Source organism: Emydura macquarii, unplaced genomic scaffold (assembly GCF_026122565.2).
Source record: "Emydura macquarii macquarii isolate MOO-44397 ecotype Brisbane River unplaced genomic scaffold, CSIRO-AGI_Emac_v2 contig_2205, whole genome shotgun sequence".
In the NCBI taxonomy this organism is placed as follows: domain Eukaryota; kingdom Metazoa; phylum Chordata; order Testudines; family Chelidae; genus Emydura; species Emydura macquarii.
Genome location: NW_027132342.1, coordinates 17935964 through 17961779, shown reverse-complemented (window position 1 = coordinate 17961779; position 25816 = coordinate 17935964). Strand labels below are relative to the sequence as shown.

Genomic DNA, 25816 nt, shown 5'->3' with positions numbered 1-25816 from the left:
CCCCACCCTCATACAAAGGCAGGAAAACATGCCCCATGGTCTGGCATCCTCTGCTCACCTGACATGGTGCTGGAAGAGTGTGCGTGATGGAGGCTTATTGTGCTTCTGGGCGTGGTGCCGTCCAAGAAGGCTCAGGTCTCTGCCCTGTTAAAAGAAGAAGAAAAAAAAATAATAAAAAGCAGAAGTGATCTTGGAAGTATTCATCCCCCACATGGGGTCACCTGTGTCCCAGATAATTCTAAAGAACAGCACCCCACTGATTTTCCACAGGAAGATGAAACATCCTCAGCCCAGAACCTACACACCTGGCCTGGGGGAAATTCCGTCCTGACCAAAGGGACACGCCCACGGGTAAAATGATCTCTCTATAAAAAGACCAACATCCTTGGCATACTAAAACCATGTTGGATTTAAAGGGAGAAGAACTTTAAAAGTCAAGTTGCTCTCACCACAGATGTTGTTTGTTTACTTTTAATCACACTCAGAATCCTGCATTCAATTGTGGGCCTTAGGAAAACAATCTGGAGGGAATTAAGAGCATGATTCAAGAGCTGGAGGGAACACCACTAACCGCACACTGGGAGGTGCAAGGAAAGCTTTAGAATGGTCTATACAATAGAAAGTGTGTAAACACTGAGGATGTAAGGGAACTGTACTGAGTGATACAAGGGGGTAATAACTAGGAGTAATAAGAGAAACATTTAGGAAACATAGCGTGAAGTCTATTAAACTACGGAATAATCTCTCAAGGATGTAGAGGGAGTCTCACTACTCAGCATAGTTCGAGGTCTGGTCTACACTACAAAGTTAGGTAGATATAAGCCACCTTTCACTGACCTAATCATGCATGGGTCTACATTTAAAATTTGTCTTCTACCTAAGTGCTCCATTATGCTGACATAGTAAAACCAGTTCCCAGACAAGAGGTCAATGCAGCACAGTGTAGACACTGTACTACCTATGTCGACCCCAACAGTCCTCCAGAGCTGTCCCACAATGCCTGACAATGACTGCTCTGGTCACAATTGTGAACTCCACTGCCCAGAGGGTTACATAGATTGGAAGGCTCCTCCACACACACTTAAAGCGCTGCATATTTTTTAAATGCCTTTTCCTGACTGTCCAGCTTGACATGCACACCTCGTGGCTCTCCACTGCTGTGTGCCGCTGACCATGCTGGCTACACAATCCAGATGTGCTCCTGCCTGGAGTAGACAAAGAGATTTTAGATCATGGGAAGGAGAGACTGCAGGCACAGCTTCGAACCAGCCATAGGAACACTGACATCTATGAGCAGATTCCTCAGGAGATGCAGAAGGGGTACATCAGGGATCAGCAGCAGTGATCAGTGCCATATGAAAGCCAAGGAACTGTGGCAGGCATACTAGAAGGCCAGGGAGGCCAATAGTGAATCTGGTGCTGAGCCCCAGACATGTCGCTTTTACAAAGAACTGCATGCCATACTTGGTTGTGATCCCCCATCACCACCTCCCACACCACTGTGGATACCTCTGAGGAGCCTGAGTCACAGGCCTCTGCGTGAACAGTGGGGAGGAGGAGATGGACAAGGAAGAGGAGGAGTATGGGGAACAGGCGACTGGGGGGCGGGGGAAGGGGACCGGGGGGTCCAGCAGTGCCATGATCCAGGACCTGTTTTTGACTCCACCGCAGTATAGCTGTCCCTGCAGTTGAGCACAATGTGGGAGAGGGAACCTCAAGTAAGTGTGTAAATACATTTCCCATTGCAGTGATGATGCCCACAACTTAGCAGGATACAGCCATTGGCTTTTCATTAATTTACTCTACAACAAGAGGTAGTGGTACAACAAAGAGCAGTAGCATTGCTATCTGCTTTTCATTCCCCTTTAGAGTTAGGTGGCGTGGAGGCATGCAGAACAGTTTACTTATACTGGGATGTCCTCTGAATCCTCCTGAGTGATCTCGATGAAACCTCCATGCAGCTATATTGCAATCCTCTCTCAAAGGTTTCTAGGGATGGCAGCCTTATTTCTTCCTCTGCAGTAGGACACTTTCTCACACCAGTCAGCAATAACCTTGGCAGGCACCAGGCTAGCCACATATGGGCCTAGGTGACTTTGGGACGCCAGCAGCAGCTGTTCTCTCTCTGCCTTTGTTACCTCATGAGTAAGATATCAACTAAAACCACCACCGCCTGTGGAAACGATGCCAGTACCCTATACTCAGTTTCCTGCAACCAAGCAATTACCCTCCTCTTTTACCTCACCGCTGGCAGGTCATACTCACCATGGCTTGAGCTGAGTGTGCCACTGGGCACAAGCACTTCAAAGTGGAAGCCTCAATAAGCATGTCTTGTTTAATACTTTCAGGGAGCAAGGGAAGGGAGAAGTTATGAACCTTAAGTTTCACTTTCTCATCCTACTATACTGGCAGTGCTACCTCAGTGTGTTTTATCTGTAGCTAGAGCTGTTGTGCCCTCGAGGGGTACCTCCTCCACAGGAGCAGAATGACTGACCCAGATAAGGAAGGAAAAAAAAAGAGACGACGTGGGAGGACATGTTCTACAAGACCCTGCAAGCTAGTGCTACATGAGACCTTGAACAGAGGGCCTGGAGGGTGAATGTTGTAGACTATGGAGAAGGAAAGAGCGGACAGGAGAAAGGCACAGGAAAGGGGGAGGGAGATACACCAGGACATAATGGAGCTTCTCTGTCAGCAAACTCAGATGCTGCAGACTCTTGTGGGCCTCCAGGTTCAACAATCCCGAGCTCAACTGCTATTGCCATCTGTGGAGAACTGCAGCACGGTGCCTCCCTACACAATTCCTCAGCATTCCCCACGGCCTCAGGCCTGCACGCCTACCCTTACTAACCCACACCGGGGGGAAGCATGGACAAACACACATTTGCATACACTGACCTGTGAGACCCACCACTGATATATGTATAGCTACCATGGACATCAATGCTCCTTCCCCTTGTTTATTTATTAAGGTTTGTACATTATTTTTAAAGTTGAAATATCTTTTACAGTCTTCAGATATTTTTTTAGCTGTTTTTGTAAAGTGAATAAAACTTTTGTTTTGGAAGTTATTCATCTTTATTTATTTACAACGCATGATGCACAAAGCCTGCTGGTAGCTAAAGTAGTGGTCTTGAACACTCAACCTGTAAGATCAGTGCCAAACAGTGTAGTCATAAATGTACAGCAAGCACCTAAACATTAACAGGGCAGTGTCAGCGACATATGCAAATATGTGCAGCAAGCACCACACAATCCCCAAAAGGCCCACAAACTACAATGTCAGGTTAAGCACAATACATCACATCACATTACTGTGGCTCGCTGTTAAAGTGTTCTTTCAAAGTCTCCCAAAGCTGAATAGCTCCCCCTTGAGCCATGTGTGTGGCTCTTCAAGCCTGGCATACAGCTGGTCCTCCTCCATCCTCCACCCCAGGGGTATTTTTCCCCCTTGGCTTCACAAATATCATGCAAGACAACAGGCAGCTATAACCATTAGGATACTTTTTTGCACTGAGATCCAATCTGGTGAGTAAACAATGCCAGCACCCTTTCAATCTACCAAAAGCACATTCAACTGTCATTCTCCACCTGCTGGGCTGATAGCTGAATGTTTCCTTGGTGCTGTTGAGGTGGCCAGTGTATGGCTTCATGATCCAGGAGAGTAAGATGTAGGCTGGATCTCACAGGATCACTATTGGCATTTCAACATCGCCAATGGAATCTGCTGGTCAGGAAAGAAGGTCCCTGCTTGTAGCTTTCAGAAAAGTACCGTGTTCTTAAAGATGTAAGCATCATGCACTTTCCCTGACCAGCCAAGACTGATGTCAGTGAAGTGCCCTCGCTGAACCACCAGCACTTACATAACCATGGAAAAGTAACCTTCTCTGTTCATGTACTCTGCAGCAAGATGCTCTGGGGCCAAAATCGGGATGTGCATGCCATCTATTACGCCACCGCAGTTCAGGAACCCCATAGCTGCAAAGCCATCCACTATGTCCTGCATATTGCTGAGAGTCTCAGTCCTGTGTAGCAGGAAACAATTAATGGCCCTGTACACATGCATGACAATAAAGATAATGGCTTACAAGAAGGGAGATTTTAGCAAACTCAAAGAGTTGGTAAGATCCCATGGGAAACAAGTCTAAGGGGAAAAACAGTTTAAGAGAATTGGCAGTTTTTCAAAGAGATATTATTAAGGGCATAAGAGGAAACTATCCCACTGTGTAAAAGATAGGAACTATGGCAAGAGACCTGGCTTAACTGAAACTCAAAAGAGTCCTACAAAAAGTGGAAATTAGGCCAAATTACAAAGGATGAATATAAACAAACACCACAAGTATGCAGGGACAAAATTAGAAAGGCCACAGCACAAAACAAGATTAAACTAGCTACAGACATAAAGGGTAACAAGTGAACATTCTAAAAATACATTAGAAGCAAGAGGAAGACCAAGGAAAAGATGGTTACTTACCTTGTAACTGTTACTCTTTGAGATGCGTTGCTCATGTCCATTCCATTCTAGGTGCATGTGTGCCTCTGTGTATGGTTAACGGAATTTTTTTTTCCTTTAGCGGTATCAGTAGGGCTGGCTCCAGTGCTCCCTGGATTCCCACGCACATGCTGCGGTATATCAGTCACTGCCGGCCCAACGCCCCCTCAGTTCCTTCTTGCCGTCAAATCTGACAGTGGGGACCAGAAGGGCAGGTCATGGAATGGACATGAGCAACACATCTCGAAGAACAACAGGTACAAGGTAAGTAACCGTCTTTTCTTCTTCGAGTGCTTGCTCATGTTGATTCCATTCCAGGTGACTCACAAGCAGTACCTTGGAGGTGGGTTCAGAGTTCACAGGTGAGCCGTTCACAGCACCGCTCTGCCAAAGTTGGGCTTGCCCCGTGCCTATTGACGTATTGCGACGTGAAGGCGCGCACTGATGACCATGTAGCGGCTCTACATATATTTTGAATGAGGCTTGCGCTCTGGTCGAATGGGCTGTAACGCTTCCTGGAAGAGGAACCTTTGCCTGCTCGTAGCAGAACCTAATGCAGGAAGTTATCCAAGAGGAGCTCCGCTGAGTAGAGACAGGTAAGCCTTTCATCCTGTCAGCCACTGCCACAAAAAGCTGCTTGGATTTACGGACAGGTTAATGTAGAATGCTAGGGCTCTTCATATGTCCAGCGTGTGCCATCTCCTCCTCTGAAGCATGAGGCTTTGGAAAGAAAACCAGCAGGAAAATATCCTGATTGAAAGGAAATTGGGACACCACCTTGGGCAAAAAGGCCGGGTGAAGCCTCTGACGCTAGGCCCAAAGAAACCAAGTAACTTTACAAATTGCATGGCCCAAATTTGACTTTTAAAGACATATTATAGGAAAATACAATGGTAGTGAGGGTCATTCCTCATAAACAGACTAGAACTTTGATATGCAAGTGTATTGTTGGTAGTTATTTGATGTTGTTTACATATCTCTTGCTAGAGGTTAGCAATGTAGATAAACTGCTTTCCTGTCTCTCATTGTTCTATTGATTAAGCGTTCAAAAGGAACATATGAACATTTGGATGGAACTTTGAATGTAACTATACTATTGTTTTTATTTCTCTTTGAAGTTTAAGTAGTAAATACCTGTAAATGGCCAATTATCTTGCACTGATGTAACTAGTTACGGTGTGCACAGGACATAGGAGATGATACTTCAGAGTCCCAAATACTCATCTATTAATTGTTCAAGGAGGCACCTGCTGTCAAGAAGATATCAGTCAGCCTGCATGGATCTATAAAGGACTCTAGTGGACTGATCCCTTTTGTCTCAGATCTGTCCCAGATCATCAGGGAAAGTTTGGATCACAAGATTGAGATCCCAGCACCAGCCTGGAATCACCCTGCTAATTCTCATGGGAGACTTTGAACAAACTCTGTGCATGGACTATTTAGTCTTCATTTCTCTGGACTGGATTTCTAACAAAGAAACTCTAAACAAGGACTGATGACCTCCAAGCTGTTTGGGTAATTTCAGAGACTTTGCAACATAAGAACTTTGCAATTCAGTTATCATCTCTACTTTGAAACTGACGCTACAGCTTTATTTTCATCTGTGTATGTATACTGGCCTTTTAACCATTACTCTTTCCGTTTAAAAAAAATAAATGTTAGTTTAGTTAATAAGCATTGGCTTTAAGCGTGTATTTGGGAAAAATCTGAACTATTCATTGACCTGTTTGGTAATGTGTCCAATCCTTTGGATTGATAGAACTTTTTTACATATGATGGATAAAGGTTTTCAGTAATCCCCATCATATTTGAATTGGCTGTCTGGGTGCTAGTCAAAGGGCTAGATAGTTTTAAGGGAACTGTATTTTGTCTACTGAATGATCAGTGAGGTCATCAGAAGCTGTTTGTTGCTGGCTTGGTATATCTTATGAAAGAAAAACTACCAGTATTTAGGGCTTTGCCTGCCCCATTCTTTGCAATTTGCCTTGTTTAAGCTATCTCAGCCTGGCTCCCCTGGAGGCCAATATCACAGTAATTGGACCTTGTCCTTATAGAAGACCATGTAGGGTGGCTCTGATGTAAATGCCCTAAATTTCAGACACCCTTTTGGCCGAGGTAATTACTACTAAAAAGGTCACCTTCCAGGACAGCAACAAGAGGGGACAGGTCGCTTAGGGCTCGAATGGGGCCCCCGTGAGCCTGGAGAGAATTAAATTAAAATCCCAGGGAGGTAACGGATCCCTAACCTGGGGGTAAAGGCATGGGAGAAAACTGACCTTCCTTGAATCAGGGGGTGAAGGAGAAAATAGCCATCAGATGCACCTTCAGTGAGGTAATAGCCAGACCTTGAAGTTTGAGGTGCAGCAGGTAATCCAAAACCATCTGGATCAACGCCTGCTGGGGCAAGACTCTCTGGGATGAAGTCCAGCAGGTAAACCTCTTCCATTTGGCTAAATATGATGCCCTGGTGGAAGGTTTTCTGATGCCCATTAAGACTTGCTGCACCTGAGAAGAACAAGCCTGTTCCTCTGGGCTCAGCCACTTAGCCTCCATGCTGTCCAATGCAGTGATTCCAGGTCCGGGTGCAGAAGTCGCCCCCGATCCTGGAAGAGGAGGTTATGCCAACGAGGTAGCTCTGGGGTGGGGTGGGGGGAGGAAACACGACTGATAGTTCCAGCAGCGTTGTGAACTAACGCTGCCATGGCCACGCGGGCACTATCAGGATGACATCTGTCTTGTCCCTTTTGATTTTCAACAGGACCTTGTGAATCAGCGGTATGGGTGGAAAGGCGTACAGAAGCGCCCCCAACCATGGAAGGAGAAAGGCATCTGACAGCGCCCCTTCATCAAGCCCGTGCATGAAGCAGAACTGACGGCACTTCTTGTTGAGCTTGGAGGCAAACAGGTCCACTTGGGGAAACGCCCACTTCCAGAAGATCATGTCGGCTATCAACGGGTGGAAAGACCATTTGTGGCAGGCTAAGAAGGACCTGCTGAGGAGGGCTGCTGTGGCGTTTTTGATACCTGGGAGGTGGAAAGCCACAAGGTGAATATTGTGATTAGCGCTAGTTTCCACAGACACACTGCCTTCTGGCACAGGACTGGGGAATGGGCCCCGCCCTACCTGCTGATATAATACATCGTGGAAGTGTTGTCCGTTGCCTCTCAAGAAGGGAAGGAACACCCCGCATGCCAAGCGGATTGCCTTGAGCTCTCTGATATTTATGTGCAACCCATGGTCCTCCCTTGACCAAGTCCCTTGGTTACTGTCATTGGAGCTGATATGGGTCCCCCACCCCAGGTCCAAAGGGTCCGACTGAGGGGACTAGTTCTGCGATAGGCATTCCCTCCATCACCGACCAGGGGTCTAACCACCAAGTCAGGGAGGCTAGGACTTGAGGGGGCACGGTGACCATCCTGTCCAAGAGGTGTCTGTTCAAGGTGTACGCAGAGACCAGCCATAACTGGAGTGGCCTGAGTCTCAGACTTGCACGACGCACCACGTATGTGCATGCTGCCATATGGGCTAGTAACTGCAGGCAGGTCCATGTCATCGTAAAGGGACAGGTGTGTAGGCTCGTGATAAGGTTCGACGTGGCCTCAAAACAAGTTTGCGGTAGGAAAGTCCTGGCATGCGTGGAGTCGAGAACAGCCCCAGTGAATTCTATTCTCTGCACTGGTGTTAACGTGGACTTTTGTTCATTTATCAGGCTTAGGCGGTGACAGGTGTTCTGAACTAAGTTGAGATTGGTTTGGACTTGAGGCTGGGGCCTGCCCTTGATCAGCCAGTCATCGAGATATGGGTAAATCTGCACCCCTTGACGCCTGAAATACACGGCCACCACCGCCACGCATTTTGTAAATACCCATGGGGCGGAAGACAAGCCAAAGGGGAGGGCCATAAATTGGTAGTGGGAATGACCCACCACAAACTGGAGGAAACATCTGTGGCCGGGGAATATTGCAATATGGAAATATGCGTCCGTCAGGTCAAGGGTGGCATATCAGTCTCCTGGATCCAAGGAGGGGATAATGGAGGCTAAGGCGATCATGCGGAACTTCAGCCTTCTGAGGTAAGTGTTTAGTCCACGCAGGTCCAAAATGGGCCTGAGGCCCCTTTCGCCTTGGGAATGAAGTAATGGGAATAGAAACATCTTCCTTTCATGCCCAGTCTCATGGTAACTCTGGTAACCTTGCACGGAGACGTGCATGCACCTAGAATGGAATCGACATAAGCAAGCACTCAAAGACAAAAGGGTAGGCCTGTTACTCAATGAGGGGGGAAAATAATAATAGAAAATGTGGAAATGGCAAAAAATGACTTTTTGCTTCAGTTTTCACTGTAAAGGTTAATAGCGATTGGACATCTAATATAGTGAATGCCAGTGAAAATGAGATAGGCTATGAGGCTAAAACAGAAAGAACAAGTTAAAAATGATTTAGCAAATAATTAAGCAGTCAATTTGCAAACACCTAGAAGATAATAAAGTGATAAGTAACAATCAGCACAGATTTATCAAGAACAAATCGTCAAACCATACTGATAGCTTTTTTTGACAGCCTTGTGGATCAAGCCTTGTGGATGGGGGGAAATGGTATATCTTGACTTTAGTTAGACTTTTGATGCTGTCCTGCATGACATTCTCATTAACAAACTAGGGAAAGATAACCTAGATGGAGCTACTGTACGGTGGGTGCATAACTGGTTGGAAAACTGTTCCCAAAGAACAGTTATCAGTGGTTCACAGTCAAGTTGGACTGGCATATTGAGTTGGGTCCCACAGGGATGAGCTCTGTGTCTTGTTCTGATCAATATCTTCATCAATGACTTAGATAATGGCATAGAGAGTACACTTATAAAGTTTGATGCCAAGCTGGGAGGGGTTGCAAGTGCTTTGGAGGATAGGATTAAAATTCAAACTGGAAAAATGGTCTGAAGCAAACAGGATAAAATTCAATAAGAACAAATGCAAAGTACTCTACTTAAGAAGAAACAATCAGTTGCACACATAAAAAATAGGAAATGACTCCCTAGGAAAGAGTACTACAGAAACCAATCTGGGGGTCATAGTGGATTACAAACTAAATATGAGTCAACAGTGTTTGTTGCAAAAAAAAGCAAACCATTCTGGGATGTATTAGCAGGAGCGTTGTAAGCAACACACGAGAAGTAATTCTTCTGCTCTACTCTGTGCTGATCAGGCCTCACCTAGAAGTATTGTGTCAAGTTCTGAGCACCACATTTCAGGAAATATGTGGACTAATTAGAAGAAGTCCAGAGAAGAGCAACAAAAATGATTAAAAGGTCTAGAATACATGATTTTTTGAGGGAAGATTGAATAATTGGGTTTGTTTAGTCTGGAGAAAATCGAGGGGGAACATGATAACAGTTTTCAAGTCATAAAAGATTATTACAAGGAGGATGGAGAAAATTTTTTCTCCTTAACCTCTGACAACAGGAAAAGAAGCAATGGGCTCAAACTGCAGCAAGAGCAGTTTAGGTTGGACATTAGGAAAAACTTCCTGCCTGTCAGGGTAATTAAGCACTGGACTAAATTGCCTAAGGAGATTCTGGAATCTCCATCATTGGAGATTTTTAAGAGCAGGTTAGACAAACACCTGTCAGGGATGGTCTTGTCAATGCTTTGTCCTGCCATAAGTGCAGGGGATTGAACTAGATGACCTCGCGAGGTCTCTTGCAGACCTACGATTCTATGACAATGGTCTCAACAGTGGATTTTCCCACTCCAAAATGACTTCCCACTGATTGGTAGCAATCTGGCATTGCAAGTTTGCACAGCATGATTGCCACTCACTTCTCCACTGTCAGTGTAGCTCTCAATTTGGTGTCCCTGCAATGGAGGGCTGGAGCAAACTCGGCACATAGGTCCAAGCATGTGGCCTTGTGTACCCAAAAGTTCTGCAGCCACTGCTCATCATCCCAAACCCGCATTATAATGTAATCCCACCAGTTATGGCTTGTTTCTTAGGCCCAGAAACAGCTGAATGTCACCAACAACCTTGACTTGGTTTTCACAAGGTCTCACAGCAAAATGACCACCAGGAAATCGGCATGTTCCCTGCAGTTCTTCTTCCGGCTCTGCGAATACCAGAGGATTGTACTTGCAACGCTCATGACAATAGTGCAGAGCTGTGCAGGCTCCATGCTTCTGTCAAAGAGGGTGGACAGCAACAAGTCCTGCACAGGTTCATGGGAAATTGAAAATAGGAGCGAAAAGGGATAGCGATATTATGGGATGGAGAACATTGCATTACGGGACGTTGACCCCTTGCTCCCAGTCATCTCTGCACAACTTGTTTCTGCCCCACTGTGCATTGCCAAAACTGCCCAAAAGACAGCGTGCTGAATGGTGACGGGATGCATACTGGGATACCTACCCATGGTGCACTGCACTGTGCATTGACACAACCAATCCTGGTGAGAATGTGCAGCCAAATATGCACATGCACAAGTGATATACTAACTGCAGTGGTGGTATGTTGACTGAACTTGTGTTTGCGTGTCTGTAGCTTAGACAAGGCCTAAAATGAACTGGGCCCAGCACTGAAGAATACATTGTAGGGAGCCAATCCCGACTGCCTGGAAGATGGTCTTTTCTATCACTAGATGATTCAGCTCAGACAGAGAAGCCAGACTATTTGGCTTCACTTCTCAGTCCTCTAGCGTGAGTCCAATGTGGATTGGCAGAGGGTTTGCCAGGACTGCAGGAAAGATTTCAATCCAGAAATAGACTGGTTTACATTAATTTTTTTTAAAAAAAGTAATGCCACTAGTTTTGTAAAACTAAAAAAAGCAAGCCCACTAAAATATAGATTTGGGACTTTAAATTGTTTAAAAGCATCCCAGGTTATACCAGACTCCCAAACACACAGACTTGGTCCATTAAGACTCACGACTTCAGCACCTGCTGAACTCCAGTGGCAAATTCTGACATGACGGAAAACTATAGTAGCTCAGGATCATTAGCTGGGCAGCATGTAGGCCATTGCAACAGAGTGGAAAGGAGCTGTTTGAGAATATACAAGATAATGTTCCTTCCTTCCTTATCTGAACAGCTGTCTAAATAAGATCAGATGGCATGACCAATGAGTGGCTCAGAATCAAATTTAGCAGCAGAACTTCACCTACTGACTCCTACCTATATTGGTTATTTCCACCACCAGTAGTGGAAAAAAAAAAAAGCTACAAACTTCTCCCCCAGGAGCAGAACTTGTTTGGAACTTTTGCACAGCACTTGTCCATGCTGTCCTCAATTACTTCCCACATGTAGTTCTGTCAATCCCTCAGTTCTTACATCCCTCTTCCATTTCCTCTTCTCAGTGCTGGATCTTTCCTGAGCAACTAAAGAAAAAATATGCAGTAGTTGTGCAACGAGAATAAGTCACCACCAAAAACTGAGCTTAGAACCTTCAAACAAAACACGTTACTTGTGAGTTTTAGCAGCATCCGAACCTGGTAGATAGGTTTGGTTAGGAGCTTTCCAAACGGGATAACTTCTTCCCCCCTCATCCTCACAGGCACCTGCATTCTGATACTGCCTTTTAAAAGGTGCCACCACTGTGTCTTAGTTGATTGGGCCCAAGGTGTAGAACTCTACTCGTCCTTGATATCAGTCTCAGCCCAGCCCTTCTTATTTTCAAATGGGATTTTATTAGGATCAGTGTTGTCCTCCTATGTAGAGTGCTTGTGCCACATCCTATACTTTGCCCATGTAGCTTCACTGAAGTCAATTAGAGTTACGGGGATTTCAGTCAGGCTGGAATCTGGCTCTCACACTACTTGTTTTCCTAGCAGACCCTTTAGAAGGTGCTTTAGACACTCTGGTATTTTATTGTGATTTATGTTACATTCACTCTGAATCACTGTCCAGAATCTGAAGCGCCTGAGTGAGGAGCAGTTTGCAGTGTTGCTGTTCTCTGTCACGCACACTGCATGGCCCACCCAGCTCTTGTCACCTGCATGTTAAGGAGGGGCCGGACCAATGGGTTGGGCACAGCTGTGCAGGAGAAACTGCACTGCCCTCAAGTTAATTATCCAGCTTGCTAGGGAATGAAGAGAGGGGGGAGAGGCCTGCTGCTGTAGACCTCCTACCTCAGTACAGTGCACTGCAGTCCCACAGTACCTTTCCTTGCCCTTTCCAACAGTGTCTCCCCTCCCCCATGCCACCAATCACCTGATCGCCACTCCTGCTGCCTGCACCCCTCCCTAACCAAGGGCCGGATATTAGAGCAGTAAACTTGGTGGGCAGGTTTTTCCTGCCTCCAGTTGCTATGGAAACCTTCCTGAAAGCAGTTGTCTGGGACCTGGCTGAGAGAAAGAGACACTCAGCCCTGCTGCTGGCCTGTCAGTGCCATCTGCATGAGAGGCCAGGGCGGAGCTGGATGAATCATGCCAGGAAGGCAGGCTGGTGCCTTGAGCTGCTGCACAGGGAATCAGTGAACTGGAACCTGTCCAAGGAGTCAAGCATCTCACCATGAAGGTGCCAAGGCCATACCACAATAACCCTCTGACTCCCCTACCACGATGGGGCAAAGACTTCTTCACACCAGCTGATCTCAAAGGAGGGGGAATCAGCAGCTGTGCTTGGGAGGACAACCCTAAACACAGCTGCTCATCTGATTGATCTCAAGTAGCTGCTAGGGGCACCTCCATTTGGCTGATTTCGATGAATCATAGCAATAGTATTATTACGAAAACACATTCATAGCACCATGGTGCTGTAGAGATTAAAAATGAAATCAATACACTCCAGTAACACATCCAGGGCTCCGTCGGTATATACGGGAGGAGAAAGGCGCTGTACACTTTCCCTATGGCCCCATACTACAAGTCCACTTCCTTGACTGACTGATATAGGACCAAAGCAGCCCTCAACTTTTCCAAGGAGACAGTCTGTACTCCCCTCCCCCAAGAAACTTCCAGCTGATATCAAACCAGGAGGTGCAATTTTACATAGATTTCAGAGATGGACAGAAAGTCAAGGAAGGGGACAGAGGATGAACCAGAAGTCAATCAGAGTGACAGAAGATAAGATGTGAGACAGACGGTTAAGAAGCCAGCAAAGATAACACAGGATGAGGGTTTCTGTTTCCAGGACCAAGAGGATTATACAATTTGAGCACTGTGGAGCCCCTGCCTTTAGAGAGAAGTAATGGGATATTGAAAAATATAGAGGATCTTACTGGAAAATTCCAATTACAGGAAAAGTGCAGTGATTAATTCCCAGAAAAAAACAAGAAAATATTTTGACTGCAGGTTCAGCATCCCAAAGTATTGTCCATACAACCAGAACTCAGCCTTCCCGAGAGTCTGCATGATGACAGTCCTGGCATGATAGCCTACATGAGAAATAGCATGCTGACTGTCAGTAGTGCTGAGCACCCACCATTCTAACTGCAGTCAGTGGGAACTGCAGGGATTAACATGTCGGAAAATCTGTCCCCTACAATTTTTTCTACCACCCCAGATACGCATTTCCTCTTGTAGTGACACCACTGCTCTGTACACTAGAGTCCATAAAATAATTTCTATACACAACGGACAGTGAACAAAGCAAGAGCTCTTGCAGCACTTGTTCAATGCACAGATTCATTACTGCATCTAAGTTAGCCATGCAATTCAAAGAGCACACTCTTCCCACAGCCACAACACAGGCAAGGAGTGCTAAGAAATTATATCCAACATACCATGGAAGTGCAAGCTCTCAAACCCTCAGAACTCTCTCAAATCAAACCCAGTTTTTACCTAACACTCTTTGCCCATTTGAGGAAAATTTTCATGCCAAATGTCAACTTCCAACATCCAGACATTGTGGTGCTACAGCTGCTAGCACCGAAAGATCAACATGAAAAAACACAACATACCGCAAGCATATCAACAGATATATTTAAATAATATAGAAGTTCCCTGGTGATGTTCTGGGGATCATCCACACCAATAAAGCATTCTGTCACCGCCTGCCCTGTAACCTTGGGTGCCTTTATGCTGTGCAGTTTTGGTTCAGTGCCCTGACACCAGTAGCCTACCCCACAAGCACAAAAGGTACATCTACACTGCAAAAAAAATAAAAAGCTTGTGGCAGAGAGTCTTGGAACCCATATAAACTGACTCGGGCTGGCACTACAGGGCTTAAATACCCAAATGTTGACATTCCTGCTTGGGCTGCAGCCTGGTTTCTGAAATCTGGCCAGGGAAATCCAGCCCAAGCAGCAACAATTACACTGAGTCCCATAGTGCGAGCGTGAATCAGTTGACCTGGGCTAGGAGACTCACTGATGCAGGAATATTTTGCAGTGAGATGTACTCAAAAGTCTCACCCAGGCATCTACCACCCGAGTTACTCCTTGCAGGGTGACACCAACAGCACTTCTAGTCTTGAGTTTCCCCAAATCCAACCACTCCGAGTTCTTAACTAGCAGACACCTGGACTTTGCCCCTCTAGTTTGTCACCCCCGAAGGTGTGAAACAAGACCCCAGTTGTCAGCTTGCTTTGACACGTACATGCCACACAGTTTGCACACCAGAGACCTGCTTGAGGCAAAAAACAAACAAAAGGTTTATTTAATAGAAAAATCACATTAAAAATGAAATAGCAAGCGAGAGCAAACACGCACAAGTTCCACAGAAAACAAACAAGGATGCAGCTTCAGTCTTTATACTTTTTAATTAGATAAAAATCCCTTTTTGAATACAAATTACCTATTGCTACTGAACTGTGTCCCAGCGTACCCCAATCACAGAGGGGATTCAGCATTTCATGGACAGCACCTACCAAGTGACTGTCCCTCACTTCAAACCCCTTCACTTTTTAAGAAGAGTTTTCAGGGGGGGTTTTCTTCTTCAGTCACTATAGATCAGTGATTCTCAACCTATTTACCATTGTGGGCCACATATCCCATCCCAATATGCCATTAAATGTGATGGCTCATCATTTGTCTTTTCCTGGGTTGTACAATTTTAGGTGCTTGGAGCTAACCATATTCAGTTGGAGAGGCAGTCCCTCCCTGCCTGACTGCCCACCGCGAGATGAAGCTGAATGTTGCAACACAAATTATGAGTACAATTTTATATATACACAAACACAAATTCATTGCCACAGTTTGTATATATCTCATAATGACCATCATGTTCAGACCATTACAAGCTTTCACAAAAGACCTTACTCAACATATTTTTACAGCACAGTGACGTTGTACACAATTAGTTGATTCAATGATTCGACCCCTATTCTCCTCTTGGGGTGTCTGGACCCTGATTGTCACTCCTCCCCCCATGCCACTTGAAAATAGTTGGATGTCTTTTGCTCAAACTTCCACATGCAAAAAAAGTCATCTCTGCATAGAAAAAATTCCAATTTGCCAAGTGAAAGTTTGAACAGTGATATATGTGACTGAAACAGAAGGTTGAAACTGGCAACAGATATCCTCAGCTACAGCTGACGGCAATGCTCCAGCTACAATACCTTTGTCAAGTATGTAACTATTCACTATACACCGATATATACAGGTTTTTTTTTTTTGTTTGTTTGTTTTTTTTAAAGAGTGCAGTTTTCCTTTAAAAATGGAAGTGTGGAAAAGACAGCTGCAAATGTACTTGAACTTCCGCTTCACAGTACTACTGAGCCAGCTGTTAATATTCCTGCTCTCTCATACAGCTACAATAGGAAATGGCTTTCAATTATCTGGTTTTAGGCAAACACCCAGATAACAGTCTCCTATTATGTGTTTATTTTACCTGGTCAGCCCCCTTTGCCACGTGATCTCCAGTTAACACTCAAGAGACAGCAGCTCCCTGTGTTGGACATGAAACAGACTGGTCTATAGTCAGATTCAAGTTCCTTTCCAGCACTGCCTGCCTTGGGTCTTTAGTGTGGGAAGGAAAACTTCCTCCCAGGAGCTCCCTTCCTCAATTGATATCACATATATTAGAACAATAAGAATCCATTTAGAAAGGAGTAACAAAACAGCATCCCATCTAGCAAGTTTCCCAACTGCAAGTCTTCAACAAGACAAAAACTAACAAACCTAAGTTTTCAGTATCTATCCAAAAAGAACAATCAATGGAAATTGTTAAAGGGACACAATCAACTGAAAAGTTACATTTCTCACTGCAATTATTTTTTACCTACTAGTGTGTATCACTATCACTGAAAAAAGTTAGCAAGGGGAAAAATACAACCCCCCCGCCCATTTACTTAATTTGTGCATTAGACAGCACTTTGCATTTGAAAACACTTTGCATCTTAGTTCCACTGTTTCCCCTGTTCTTTGTGAGTCTTTCATTCAGCAACAGAACAGTTGCTCTTTTGCCTTAGAGTTTGAATCACGATTCACCAAATCAAATTCACTACAGCAGCTCTCATCCTCACCCTTGTATGTCCCCTTTCCACTCAGGTCAGGGGGTAGCATATCCTGGATCTGCAAGTGCCATTCATACTTCAAGTCAATATTTGCTGAGAGTGCTTGTGCAACTGAAGTTTTCCTTCCAACCGTAATTAGTTAGCAATTTAAGAACACAGCACACACGCCTGGGAGAAGGGAACTACAAGGTACGGGCCTGTAACAGGAAATGCAAGGTGCTGCCCATCCCCTGCAGTGTGACACCCAGTTAAGTTTTTACACCTATGTACAATTCCACGTGGATCTCCTGGTTCATTCCAGGCAATGTCTCAGTAAGGTTTATAATCTATCAGCCTAACAGTGTTTTGGATTGCGGTAAATTCAGTATAAGGACCGGAATGAGGCAGGATAGTGAATTAACTCTCTGGCTTTCTCTGGTGTCCACGTGAATTAGAGCAACAGTTAAATGAGTTTAAATGGCTTCATCCTTGTTCCTTCTATGCTTCACGTCAGACATCACAAAAGATTGCTGCTAATCTGATAGTCACTACTCTGAAGGGATCCCTGGACTGGAATAGCAGGTGCCAGGTCAAAATTGGGGTGTCATGGCAGAGCTATGTGGGTGAGTGGGCACAGAGGGATGGTGGCTTGCTGACAGCATTATGCCAGGATCTAGAGTGTAAGGAGAAAACTCAGTACTTAAATGGTCCCCAATCACCGAAATCATTGTGAATTAAGGAGATTGGTTGTATGATGTCTGTGGCAGGAGGAAAGGGGAGAGAAGACAAGACCTCTCCTCTGTCTCCTGCAGTGCCTGCTATCACCCAAATCCAGAGCTCTATAGTTGGTAGAATGGTTCAAGATCTAGAATTAACAACCAATGAAAAGCAAACTGGAACTCCCTATCTCCTCCCATCTTGAGTCTGCTATAGAAATTTGCAAGAGACTTTTATGAACCTCTTTGAAACTGTAATTATGGTCAGGAATATAATTAATTCAGTATGCCATCTTGTTATGCAACAGATCTGTTCCCTATGTACATCAGCTGTCTCATTACAATAGTGAGAAAAATAAAGGTTTTATTAGCCCTGCAGCTCATCACTCAGCCCATCCTGGGTCATGCAAAAGCAAAAGAATGATTAATTAAATTTCCAATTGCAAGAGCGCATTCAACCTTCTGAGCCACTTTGAAGATAACAATGTAAGAGAGACCAGAATCATGTTTCCTGGTGATAATGCATAAGCCAGGAAGAACCCAGCTTGACTTTCAAATCACAATTTGACATGACACAGCTGGCACTTAGAAATTTTTTTAGTTGAAATTATGCACTGTGCACAACATTTGATTATGAAGTCACTGAGATACAATGAACATGGAAGTCCAGGATCCAACATAGTGTCATTTTCAGAGCAGAACTGCATTTTATCATTCATTTTAAAAAACAACAAAGGGAGTGATATTTGATCTATCTGGCTCCAAACCAGAAAAATGACTCTGTGCAAGAGAGACATGCTGGCCAGGTAGACTCATGAGAGGCGCTAGCACTTGCCTAAATCATTTATCACACCCTAAACCTGGAGACTGCAAAGCCCACACATTTATCAGGACAGTTCTGTGAAAGGAAACCTCAGGCCAGGGATTTGCAGACTCTGGGATGCCAATACTGACCCATCACCCTTCAAAGCCCTAGAAGAAGCAGAGAACAGCTGATAAAGACCCTGAGGGCAGCTGGTACCCAGCCCTATATAGCAAAACTAATGAGGACTAAGATTTTACTGTATTGTTCTGGAAAAGAACTAAACAGTCACCATTTTACTGAAACCACTTGCCTTAGCCAAGTGGGAGGAGTTTTTCCCTCTTGAATACCCCAGCCTGTTCTTCTCTTCATTGGGTTGGAGAGAGGAGCTTTGGTGGGAGGAGAGAGCCACATGCACTAGAGTCTTTGTACAAAGAAGAATTGGAATAGATAAAACACCTGCAAATATCTATGATTTAAGATTAGAAGGGGTGTGTATGGGTGGGTGGAGAAGATGGACAAAATATGGCTGAGCAAAGTCTTTTCCATCTCTAATTTCTATGACCATATGTTGAAACACTCTTTACTCCAAATGTAGATAGAGATCTCTTTTAGGAGTATGTCAGCAAGTGGGGCTAAAATTATGCTCAGACTCCCATGTGTCTCCAGTGCATCTTGAAGCACAAGGCTGAAGGCTTCAAAGGCCTTCCCCATTAAATGCCACTGCAAAAACGTAACCAGATGTTTTATAATTATTGTTTATGTTTATTGTTTATAACTAAACTCTCCTCCCCAGGGATGTTATACCCAATTTTGGGAAAGTCAGAGGGGTTTTTCAGCCAATTAATCATAACTGTAGTCATTGGCACTTACATACAACTTTTCATATCCAAAGCACTCTACAGTTAATTAATCCTAACAGATCCTAATTAATCCCCATGACAGTAAACACCCCGTGACATATTCACACCCTATACAACTGCAATAAACTTTGTACAGAATATGCCTTGTGAGGTATCATTTGAAAACCAATAAATCACTGATCATTAGTATTCTTGACATACACAATGGGTATTAAGAGTTATGAACATATGCTGGAATTATAATTAAGTGTGTATAAACCAGCTACGTCAAAAACCTGTTGTTAAACAGGTCTATCCTAAACAAAGGAATGTGTATTTACTGCAATTTAAATATAAGCAGTAAACAAATCCATCAAGCTAACAAGGGGTGGAGGGAAACCTCACACTAAAAAGCAGGGGAGAAGACAGCATGGCAACTATACTCAGCAGAAGAGAGAAGCTTGATCTGGGTTTTACTTTTTAAACAATCCATTTGAAAGATTTACTGATCTATAAAGACATGGGAATGGGAAGCACACAGGAAGGGAAAGGGAAGAACAGCATGTGGGCATCCTGCCTTTTGAAGCAAGGTCATTGGATTTTGGAAGATATAAGCAAGAACAGAAGCCATCTTTGGCATCCATCATTAGACAGACCATTAGTGGCCAGAACTCTTCTAAGCTGAGAAAGATGGATCCATCTTCCAAATCCAACGACCTTCCTTCCTGACTGTCATTGAATAGTTCCAAAGCCAATGTGCTCAGTTTATAAGATTTATTTTTCCTAACTGCCAGCCCTGAAAACTCACCTTGAGACACAAGAGTCAAGCTGCATCTTATTTTGCTCACCTAACATCACCAGTAATAAAAAGCCCTACGGGTCAAATTATGGCCTTATTGACACTTGTATTTTCCCACGGCCTCTGATAGGTTTCCATAGGTTTAAATGCCTGGTGTTGTCAATAGTACTAATGTGGAGAGCTGAGGAATGTGTATTTCCCCTCATCAGAGTTGTCCCTGTTGCTTGCTTTGCATGAGATGATCCTCCCTTGTTTTTAGCAGTTCTAATAGAAGGCCCGAAGACCTTTTGTTTTAAGGCAGCAGAAAGGTAGGTGTTTAAACAGAAAAAGATGCTGATGTTAAGGACGGAACCCTGGAGTTGTGAAACCAACACCCGGTATTCAGGAACACAGGACTTGCTGCATTTGATCAGACCACTTGTCCGCTATCCTGTCTGAAATGGCCAATTCTGGACGCTTCCAAGGAGAGGGTAAAATCTCAATAATGCACCTGAACAATTGAGCAATACCACACCATACTCTTGACCCTAACAAGTGATTTACAGCTACAGGGAAGCTTGAGGATCTACAGCTATTGTAACTGTTATCTTAGCTCTGTTACTGCAGATGTCTTTTAATCATTCAAAGAAATCGCTAATGCTTTCCGAATCTCAATTTTTTTTCCCTTCACAGTTTTTGGGGAGAAGTGCCATATTAATCGTCTTGGAGATGAAAGTCCTCCATACATTTTCAGAAGATACAATCCAGAGTATGGAATCCTCAAGGGATCTGGCATCTCCATGAATGACATCCTCTGGCACTACAAAAGCATATCCTCAGAATACTATATTGACTGAGAATTGGGAATCTGATGCTAATTGGCAATAATTTATATATTCTATTATTTTAAAAAGGGAGTTAACAAACTTGTATTAGTAAAACATAGCCAAACACCACCATGACCGCTCTATATGTGTGTTGTACCCCTTTCCCCTATCTTCTCTCTGTATGTCCTTCAATTGTGAGTTCCTTGGGGCAGGAATCAAGCCTTCTTTTCTGTTTGGAAAGTGCTGAGCACATTGGGGGGACTACATGTAATATATAATGAAACAGAAAGAACAGGCCTATGGATTTAACACATCCCTCTAGTGTCTGTGGCAGCTCAAAGACTGTTCTGGAAAGGAATTCAGATAATCCAGCAAAATGCAGTGTTATGATCCGTACTGGAGTACAGCAGGACTGAGTCCCATTGCTTCTTCTGGGCCAGTAGGTGCCCCAAGTCATTCTAAGATCTAGCCTATACACTGTGCAATGTCTGTTGTTTCCACTTCCAACAGTACTTTGTATTCTCTCTTGTTCTTTAGCATTAAATGATGCTTGATTTCTTCAAAAACACCTGCTGTTTTACTTCCCCCCTCCAGATATTGCAACAAGATGCTCTGAAGAAGACTATGATGTCACAAAACAGGGGCTATGGCATTACATAAAAATAAGTAGGGATGTGGCTGTTGAAATCTAAGGTAAGGAAGTGCCTGCTTAAATTCAAACATCTCTTAAAGAACAAGAATGAGAGAAATATAAACAGGAGAATTTTTCCAGTTTTCCTCATGTGGCCTTAACAGCTCTTTAAGCCGATTCTGATAGTTGTAGGCCCCAGAAGTGCTCTGCAAAGAGATTAAGCCCCTTCACCATGATGGTTGTTCCCTCTTCTGCGTTTACACACTCTTGTCTGAGGAATTAGGCAAGTTCCCTGTCTTCATTCTGATTTTGAATTCTGAAATTCAGAGGGTTTACATTATACCCCTTCATGCCCAAAACCTGGAAAATATTGCCATGTTTCTGGTCATCATATGGCTGTTCCTTTTCCCTCATCCCCAGCTTTCCAACCCCAGACCAAACAGGAGTCAGTCTGTCTCTCTTCTGAGAGAATCTGAACAGAAACTGAGAACACAGGGAAATATAAGGGAAGCTAGATCTGGCTAGTGGCAAAAAGGCCAAGAGATTGGTCACTGAGGATGGGCAACTAACAAGGGAAAGCAATAGCATTCTTGTAATTCATGAGCTGCCTCTAGGCAAAGTTGACTAAAGTAAAATAGAAGAGGGACAAGGCAGAGAGAAGGAGCAAGGAAAGAGCAAAGGATAAAAAAAAAAAAAAAGCTGGACAGAGAGAAAGCAGAAGAAGATGCCCTTACAAACCTAAAAGAATCCTTGTATAAAATGAGTCAGAAAGTTGCAGTGCAGCCCCTGAGTCACCATATCAGGTGAAATGGAATCTTCCTAGGGGTAGCAGAGGAGGAACCATGTTTAAAACACATCAGTGGTGAGGAAAGGGATATGAATACAGAGGCGGGACAGGAGCCTACCCTACCAGAGACCAGGGTCCAACACTCTCCTTTCTGCTGGAAATTATAAGTATACGTTTGGTCACCCAGAAATACAGAAGGTGAGATATTGTGTCAATGTTTCAGCTCTTGGCAAGGCTGCTGTATTCAAATAGACGCATTTGGTTTCATATTTGGCAGGATTTGTACCTTCCAGGCCCAATTCTCTTAACTGCAAACCCCAGTGGAAATGCGGATGAAGCATGCCCAAGTGGTGTGTACAAAAGGAATGCACCCATGTATATGAAGGGTGCCTATCTGAGGCAACTGACACACAGAGCTCTCTCTGAACAAACCACCATTGTGGAGGTGTCCCAGACAGGAGGGCATTCCTGCCCAGCCCTCAGAGTCACAGGGATTAGTGGACAAGCCCCACTCCCCTTCAAGATGCAAAGCAGCAGCGTGCCCAGAGCGAGATTACATGCCCCGTTCCCAGAGGAATCCTTATCCAGGCTGCCTTACCCATCTGGTAATGGAGAAAAATTTTGAACCCCTGCTGGAGAAGCAGCTTTATTATGTGTTTCTGGCCATTCTCAGCCAGGCTCCCCGCCCGACCCGCGGCTACCTGCCCAGCCCGCTGGTCTCAATCCGTGACTCACGTCCCATCCGTCCTTGCTCACCCCAGGCCAGGGCTCTGTTTCTCTCCTCCGTGTCCACGCTCGCTCCTTCCCTCACCCCGGCTGCCTGCTGCCCCTCAGGCCGGCCGCCCCGGCCCAGAGCTGCTCTAGGAGCCCCCCGCCCCGCCCGCTCTGCTAGTCGGTCGGTCAGTCAGTCTGTTCGTCTGTCCGTCCCGCTCCACTCGTTCCGCCCTAGCCTCCTCCTCTGCCTGCCTACCTGTCTGTCTGTCTATGGTCCACCTGTCTGTCCACCCCTCTGGACCTCCTCACCTCTGGTACCTTTGTCTCGGTCGGTCAGTCTGTCCATCTGCCCCCTCGCACCCTGCCTGCCTGCCCGTCCCCCACCGCGGTGTCTGTCCATCCGCAGGCGGCACCTGCCTCCCCCGGCTCACCTGCTCCGCGCGGCGTTCCCCCCGGCCGGGAGGGGGGGGTAGCCCCCCAGTCCGCTCCGTAGCCGCCTCAGCCCCGTCCCCGCTGCGGCCGTCGGAGACCGACCGGTTCAATCAATCGACGTCAACAGCAGGAGCGAGCCGCCCCGGAGCGCATGCGCGGCAACCCGGCGGCGCGCGGGGCTCTGTGGGGAATGTAGTCTTTGATGGCTGCAGCGTGGCGCCGTCCTCTCGACGCACAGCCTGGAGCCCTGGGCCTGCGGGAGCCACTCCCCGGCCGGGTCTCGCGCAAGCCGTCACAGCCTCCCCATCCCCACCTGCGCTACCCGGCGCCTGGGACCTAGCGGCCTCGCAGGATCCCGGCCAGGGGCGGCCGCACCCCGCCCGCAGGACAGGTGTGCGGCCCAGCGCCCTCTGCTAGCACGGGGCTGCCTCGGGCGGGGCAGGGCGCTCCTACCAGTCCCCCCCAGGCAGGGAGGGGAAGCTCTGTTCGGCACACCTGTCTGCGTAGCCGGCCCCCAGCAGTGAACTAGGTCACTCCACGCGGGTGAGTGGGTGGGTGTGGGGTGGACTACAGATTTAAATTCCCCACCCCCTGCTAAAGAGATGTTTTGGGAGGGACAGGGGTTCCCTGTCAGCCCTGCGTGACAGTAACAGATTACATCGGCCTAGTTCTCTTTCTCTGCATAGGTAAGAGAGCGATCGTGGGGGAAAATGTTTTTCAGTTGTAGTATAGCCAGTGGCAACAGAGTAACATATGCAAGCAAACAAACCATAGCAAGGGGTAGACTAGAGGAACCACTGACCAGCTAGACAGCAAAGGCAAGAGGGTGGGTAATAATGGAGTGAAGGATAAGAAGGTAGAGAGGAGCCAGAAAGCAGCATTTTCAGGATCTCACTCTCCTGCCAGGAATCAACGTTAGTCATTTGCAAGGGGTCAGTGTTCCACAGCGTGGTATGGGGCAGTAAATCGCTCTCTACTGTGGTTACACATCAGCCCGCAAGTCAATGGAGTCAGCCATGAAGATCATATAGACAGACGATAGTGAACAGCCTGCCCTGTGAAAGAACATTTTACATTTATACAGCACATTCAATCTGAAAATACTTTAAATCGGTGTTTGACATACACCAGTCACTTCACCTACCACTGAAATGCAGCCTTCATCTCCTCTACACCAAAGTACCAAACAATGTGAAACTGAACACAATCTCCAGTTTTAGGTCTGCAGCATGTAATGTACCCACACTGAAAGCTGAGGTTAATATGCCCCCTCCATTCCCACTCTTAATTATTATGAAGAGTGCCATGTACCCTATAATGGCCACCATAACACAATTTAGCACTTTACAACTTCCAAGCACTGCAGAAATACTAGTTAAGTCTCAGACCACCTGTAAAGTACATAAATATCAACCCATTTTTAAAAGGTGGGTAAACTGAGGAACATTGTTGAAAAATCCTGGACAGGGTCACACAGAGCAGCAAAACCAGGATTAAAACATAGGAGTTCATGGTACCCACTCCGCTATCCATAGCATTGCCTCTCTACAACATGTCAGGCTCTTGGTTTTATGATTCATCTAGAAGATACATGATTTTGTTAACTATCACGGAGTTATCTTAAACCCCAAGTATCTTGACTTACACCTCCCTATTGCTTGGACTATGTAACTGATTCCTCTTAAATATGGTATATTTTGTCCATTCTCACACTGACTTTACGTGACTGTAGCTGTGACCATCTTATGTTTAAGTCCATCATTATTTAAACAACATGGTATATTTAAGTAAATCAACAGTACGGAGTATTTTCAAGATGTGCATCTGCAAGGAATCTGACTATCAAAAAGCGCTAAAAGGTAAGTTTCCAATAGCTGGCATAAATGAACTATTCTAGAAAGCTGGCTATGTCAGACTAGTCTTTCAGGTGTATATAAAGTGTAAGAGGAGAAATGGTAGCTTCTGTCAAGAAAAGGTGAATTGGAGGACATTCTGTAGTTATGTCAATGTCACCTACACAATGGGTAGGTGGTACATTTTTAACACTGTATTGGACAATATGGTATTCACTCCATAAACCACATGCCCCCCTTGCCAAGCCCATGGTGTGTAGGCATAAAGTGGCTTAATTTTGAGTGGTAAATGGGAAAATATAGGAAGGCAAAGTTAAGGCTGTGTTAAGTTTTCCATAACATCAATTTTTCGTTTGACAGAGCAAAGCTCTAATAGATTTTCTTTGCTGTAGTGCATTTACAAACATTACTACAGTAATATCAGTTGTTTTGTTTAGTTTACTATTAGTAATGGGATGAAATTAAGAAAAGAAAAATGTAGGCTTAGTAGTCTCTCAAACGAAGTACTAGAAGCTTCATTGCTCAGAACATTTGAAGTTAGACTGGGCAAACGAATAATCAGGGAAGAATGAATAATCCTGCA

General features: G+C 45.1%; 1 protein-coding gene across 2 annotated transcripts in view; it reads right to left on the bottom strand.

Moving 5' to 3' along the window:
* SGSM3 (small G protein signaling modulator 3) overlaps positions 1-23517 on the bottom strand; it is a 57093-nt gene extending 33576 nt beyond the window's left edge. Inside the window, exons 1-2 of one of the 2 annotated variants that reach the window (XM_067559549.1) lie at positions 23380-23517; positions 59-144 (exon numbers count right to left, since the gene is read on the bottom strand). In XM_067559549.1, the coding sequence (XP_067415650.1) occupies positions 59-65 (7 nt within the window). In that variant the 5' untranslated portion in view covers positions 66-144; positions 23380-23517. Of the gene's footprint in view, positions 1-58; positions 145-22990; positions 23190-23379 lie in introns of those variants that run through there. The other variant, XM_067559550.1, reaches the window with a different exon arrangement.
* Between the last annotated feature and the right edge of the window lie 2299 nt (positions 23518-25816).